Source organism: Martes martes (genome assembly GCF_963455335.1).
Source record: "Martes martes genome assembly, chromosome: 2".
NCBI classification, from domain to species: domain Eukaryota; kingdom Metazoa; phylum Chordata; class Mammalia; order Carnivora; family Mustelidae; genus Martes; species Martes martes.
The window spans coordinates 69849744-69855743 of NC_137889.1; the positions used below are offsets into that span (position 1 = coordinate 69849744).

General features: G+C 38.2%; 1 protein-coding gene across 1 annotated transcript in view; it reads left to right on the forward strand.

Moving 5' to 3' along the window:
* The window catches only part of TRIM2 (tripartite motif containing 2), a 49445-nt gene extending 44214 nt beyond the window's left edge, over window positions 1-5231 (forward strand). Inside the window, exon 11 of the mRNA XM_080796797.1 lies at window positions 3596-5231. Coding sequence (XP_080652923.1) covers window positions 3596-3748 — 153 coding nt within the window. The 3' untranslated portion in view covers window positions 3749-5231. The remainder of the gene's footprint in view (window positions 1-3595) is intronic.
* Window positions 5232-6000: the final 769 nt, after the last annotated feature.

Sequence of the window (6000 nt, forward strand, 5' to 3'; positions counted from 1 at the left end):
GGGTTAGGTTCTCCATAGACCACAGGTGATCTCACCGGAAGTGCTGAACTAAGGAAAGTAGAGTAGAAAAAACATCGACAGGTTACCAGAGTGAAACCCTTGGAATTGGGCATTTTTAACCTGAATCCCATGGACCCCCCCACAAAGTGTGTAGTGGATAGAACTCAAGAGGTCCATTGAACCAAAATATTATATTACTATTTCTACTAGCTTCTAACTAAAAACTATCATTTTCTTTAACAATGAATACAGGCAACAGTCACGGGAGTTTTAGTAATACCTATAACTTTGTCACCACGAGGAATCACAGAAATTTCCATATTACAGTTGCAAGATCTCAAATTACCATTTGTGCTCATCACTCTTTGAAAATAGTCAATATTAGACCCATCACTATTTCTTGTTACCTTATTGTGTTAAGAAAGTACACATATTACTATATTGCCATTTTGTAAAATTTTGATAACTATATTTTAATATCATGGTTTTCCTTTATAACCCCATGTATTTTGTTTTAATCATTTAAAAACATTATTCTGCTGAATAACCTGAATCGAAGGGGAAGTCTCAAGGAAAAACTTAAAAATACATCGAACTGAAGGAAAACGCAGATAACAGCGTATCGAAGTTTGTGGAGTGCAGCTAGGACAGTCCTGAGAGGGAGATTTTTTTCCCCAGCTTTATTGAGATATAATTGACATACAACACTGTGTAAATTAAAGGTGTACAACATGTTGATTTGATATGTATCGCAAAACGATTACCACTATAGCTTTAGTTAACACCTCCATCACCATCCCATTGTTAGCATTTCTTTTTTGTGGTGACAACGTAAAGATCTCCTCTCTCAGCAACTTTCAAGTACCTGGTACAGTTTTATTAACTACAATTCCCCCACTGTGCATTGATCCCCAGAACGTAATCATCTTCTAACTGGAAATTTATACCCTTTGATCAGTTTCTCCCCATTTCCCTCACTCCTCAGCTCTGGTAACCACCATTCTACATGTGAGGGAAATTAATAGCACTAAATGCTTACCTTAGAAAGTCAGAAATCAATATTCTGAGCTCCTACCTCAAGAAGCTGGAAAGCAAGGAGCAAAACAAGCTAAACGCAAGCAGAGGGAAGGAAATGGGGAAGATAGGATCAGAAATCAATGAAATGCAAGGCAGACAATACGGAAAATCAGTGAAACAGAAAGTTGGTTCACTGAAAAGATCAATAAAATTGAAAACCTCTGGCAAGATTAATAAAGGAAAAGACACAGAACACTAATACCATTACAGACTCTGCAGCCATACAGAAATTCTGTGAACAACTCTACAGGCATAAATTTGACAATTTAAATTCCTCAAAAAGTACAAATCCCACAACTCACCCAATATAAAATACTTTGAATACCCCAAAAACTACTAAGGACATTTATTTCACAATTTTAAAACTCCCCAAGAAGAAATCTCCAGACTCAAATGGTTTTACTGGAGTGTTCTAAACCAGGTGAAAGGTACACAGGATTTCTCTGTACTATCAGTGCAGATTCCTGTGTCCTGTGAATCTATAATTTTTTCAAAATTAAAAGTTAACAAAAACAGGGCACCAGACTACGGGGTCTGTAGTCTTTGCTAGACAAAAAAATGTATGTTTTTTTTAAAAATTAAGAACAGGGGTGCCTGGGTGGCTCAGTGGGTTAGGCCTCTGCCTTCGGCTCAGGTCATGATCTCAGGGTCCTGGGATCGAGCCCCGCATCAGGCTCTCTGCTCGGCAGGGAGCCTGCTTCCCTTCCTCTTTCTCTGCCTGCCTCTCTGCCTAATTGTCATCTCTCTGTCAAATAAATAAATAAAATCTTTAAAAAAAAAAATTAAGAACAAAGATTTTGAATCCTCAGACTAAAGAAAGATTATTCTTTCCCCCCATTTCTCTGTGTAAACACCTCCATGAATCGAAACATAGCATCTGCAGACGGGCCTATTTATCCTTGCTAATGTGGCCCTGTGCAGAGCTCCTAGGACCTCAGAATGCACTGGTTAAATCTAATAGCATCCAGATGTCTTTGTGAAGACAGCAGTAGTCAGCAGTTTGAATCTGATACAGGTATTTACCTCCCAGAAAAAGGATTGAGGGGCACCTGGCTGATTCAGCCACTAGAGCATGCAACTCTTGATCTCGGGGTTGTGAGTTCAAGCCCCGCATTAGGTGTAGAGATTACTTTAAAAAAAAAAAAATCTTAAAAAAGAAGGAAGAAGAAAGATTGAGGCTATAAATGAAACTCTTAATGTTTTTATTTCTGTTATATTTACCTTGCTTAATTATGCCAGCTGACATCTACATTTGAAAGAGGCATTCTCTATGTGATGGAAAGCCAGAAGCCAGACAGGGAACTAAGTTCACAAAGCAGTTCAGTATAAGACCACAGATGGTAAACTGTTTGGATTGTGGCCCTCATAAGCACCTGCCTCATCATACTGCCTTTTAAAACACCTATGGGCCTAACAGAATGATCAAAAGAAACAAGCCTGGGCCTTACGAAAGAGAAGGGTTCCTTTTATTTCATCATGGCAGAAGCTTACAGACCAAAAGAAGACTACTTCATATCCAGATATACATGGGGCGCCTGGGTGGCTCAGTCGGTTGAGCTTTTGACGCTTGATTTCGGCTCCACTCATTATCTCAGGGTTGTGAGATCGAGCCCCATATGGAGCTCCGCACTGGGCATGGAGCCTGCTTAAGATTCTCTCCCTCTCTTTCTGCCTCTCTCCCCCTAAAACTAAACAAAGCAAAACAAATGGACATGTTGTGGGATGTCCCCCTGGCTCAGTTGTTAGAGCATGTGACTCTTGATCTTGGGGTTGTGAGTTCAAGCTCTATGTTGGGTGTAGAGATTACTTAAAAATAAAATCTTAAAAAAAAAAAACAACCTCACAAATGTACATAGTAAACCATTGACTTCTTAAAACTCCTCTTTTCTGAAAAGGAAAAAAAAATGATCTTCTCATGGTATACTATGACAACCATACTTCTATTGCTGGTTTTTCTGTTATGATTGGGAATAAAAAAGGGATGTGAGGCTGGAAGGAGGGAAAGTGAAAGCTAAGAGAAAGAAACAAGGGTCATTCATTTTCAGGTACTATCGAAGGCTACTCCCCTCAGACTGACCACTGTAAGAATGTAAGTGAAATCTGTTGGCCAGTGGCATCCTCCTTGTCAGTGACTCTGGGGCGTAGAGAATTAGAGGAGAAAAAGCAAGGTTAAGTAGAGAGAAAGAGTGGATATGTGATAGTGACCTAAACAAATCTGTGGGCTTATGTGCATAGTTTTTCTAAAGATTTATTTTTATTTATTTTGGAGAGTGAGGGAGGGGCAGAGGAAGAGAAAGTCTTAAGCACCTGTGCTGTGTGCGGAGCTCCACCCGGGGCTGGATCTCATGACCCTGAGATCACCACCTGAGCCAAAACCAAGATTTGGTTGCCTAACTGACATGCCCCTTAACACACATGCTTTTATACTGGAAAGATTAGCATCAAGGGTTTTCTAATTCCTCTATTTCATCATATTACTATAACTTCTATAGCACTCTGACTTTTTATTTTTTTACAGGTTTTTGATGGAAGCGGATCATTTTTGTCCTATATTAACACATCTGCTGACCCACTCTATGGCCCCCAAGGCCTGGCCCTGACTTCAGATGGCCATGTCGTGGTTGCAGACTCTGGAAACCACTGTTTCAAGGTGTACCGGTACTTACAGTAATGACGGGCAGCCGGACAGCCCCTTACAAAGGTCTTGCACTATAAACTGGAATGGATTTCTCGACGCGGGACCAGATTACACTAGACTTTCCATGCTAGGAAGGAATCATTGGTGAACTTTTCAAGGTTATTTCTGAATGTAACTATTTCCTTAAAAACTGCATATCTGATTTCTGTAATTCACCTTTTAGGGTTTAAAGAAAAGAAATCCCTTCTACTGAATCTATGGAAACTTGCAAAGTTTTACACCTGTGAACTATGGCTTATTGGACAGGGATTTATGTAGTTGAACTGATTTTGCAAATAGAACAGACACTAAAACACAAAACAAAACTAGACTATTTAAAGGTATTCGTTAATCCTGTGAATGGTAGCTTTTGTGCAGAGCTTCCAAAAACAAAACAAAATGAAAACAAAATCTGTTGTGGTTACATACTTTACTTAACTTCAGTTACAAGACCCGGGGGATCTTCTAACTTCACTTTTACCTTAGGTATTACTCATGTGACATTTTTTGGGTTATCGGTAATTACACATACATTAGGAAAAAAACAAGACTGTCTTGCAGAATCCTCCCAACTGTGATTAGGCAGTCCTCTTGAGTGTAGCACTTGAAAACCACTGCAAGTTTCCCATCCTTTTTGGGTTAGAGCCAAGATCCTTTTTGTGTGTTCTTTCCCCCTTTTTCTCCCACTCACCCTGTATCAAAAAACAAAGTCCATTTTCAGGGAAACCTGAAATTCCCAGTGCTTTGAAAAGCATATTACAATAGCAAATGCTACCTTTTAGTAAACAAACAGCCCCCTCAACTCCAGACTAATGCACTAGAATGTAATCAAGAAAAAATTAGCCACGTTTTATGTGCCAATGTTCTCACGTGTCTCTCCTCTTCCACTTCCTGAAAGCGAAAGCTTTACCTCCTGCAAAATGTCAGCACATGTAGTAGGACACCAGTATCCTAGGACAGAGAGCCATAAGTAGCCCTTTGGAGGACTGATGGTGTCAACCAAAGGCATGTGAATGATTAATGGTTTCCCCTTAGAAAGCAAGTGTTACCAAAGTTGTGTTATCCCAAGAGCATTACAGGTAAGGGCATGTTATGGTTATTTATCATTGTCTAATGAATAGTAGAGGCATTAAAGGACTATGTATACATGATTAGGGTAAGATAGAATGTATCATATATATATATATATATACACACACACACACACACATATATATATATATATATACATACATACATACACACACATATATATATATGGCTGAATCTTTGGTGTATTGAAATAGGCAGCACTCTGAAAGACAGAAGCATTGTCCAGCACATTCCTTTACTGCACAATTTAAAGCCGTCCTCATAGAGTAAGCCTGAAAACAGGTTTAACTTTCACCATTTTCCAGTAATGATGATACAGGCTAACTTTTATAGCCAGAAAACAGCCTTCTGTGCTTTCAAAAACAGAACAAAACAAAAACTGGTCAAAAGAAAAAGAAACGTTGAATTGAGTTACATTTAAGTATACATGCGTTTGGAGAGATGTGAAGAATTTAGTCAGTTGTTAATCTGTCACTGATACTGTAACATAAGATGTGGTCTGTTTCCACTGTTTAATTTTCTACTCAGTTCTACCAAATAGGATGTCATGTTTCGCATTTTTGAAATGACTTTGGGATCTTTTTCACTGAAAGCACCTTAGAACTGTACTATAAGAAAACATTTCCCATATGTATAATGACGTTATGTTTATTGCTTATTAATTTATAATTCAGTCTTTCTCTTATATAGGACTTTTTAAAGTTAGAAGGGAAAACTAGCTACTTCCAGTTGTCTATCAAATTTATTATGCCCAAATCAACCTCTGAAAGAAAATTTTTCAGGAAGATTTATATTTAGGTTTACTTTTTTTTTTTTTTTTTAGTTAGAGCTTTCAAAATATTTGAGGCTATGACAAAATTATAAAATTCAATAACGTTTTTAGAATATTAAACTAAGATACTGTTTCCTAACATCAGCAAACTAAGTCTGAATTGAAACAAAGCATTTTGTATTTACTGAGTGCTTCCTAGGTGCTGGGCACCCTTCTGGGCACTGGGGAAATAGACATGGATGAAACCAACAGAAATCCCTGCCCATTTGGAGCTTCCACTCTAGGGAGGAATTTCCTTTTGCCACTTACTAATATTCTGCATTCAAGATAAGCTAGACTCCTGATAGCTCCTAGACTGTTTAAAACTTTTTATATTGGTTCA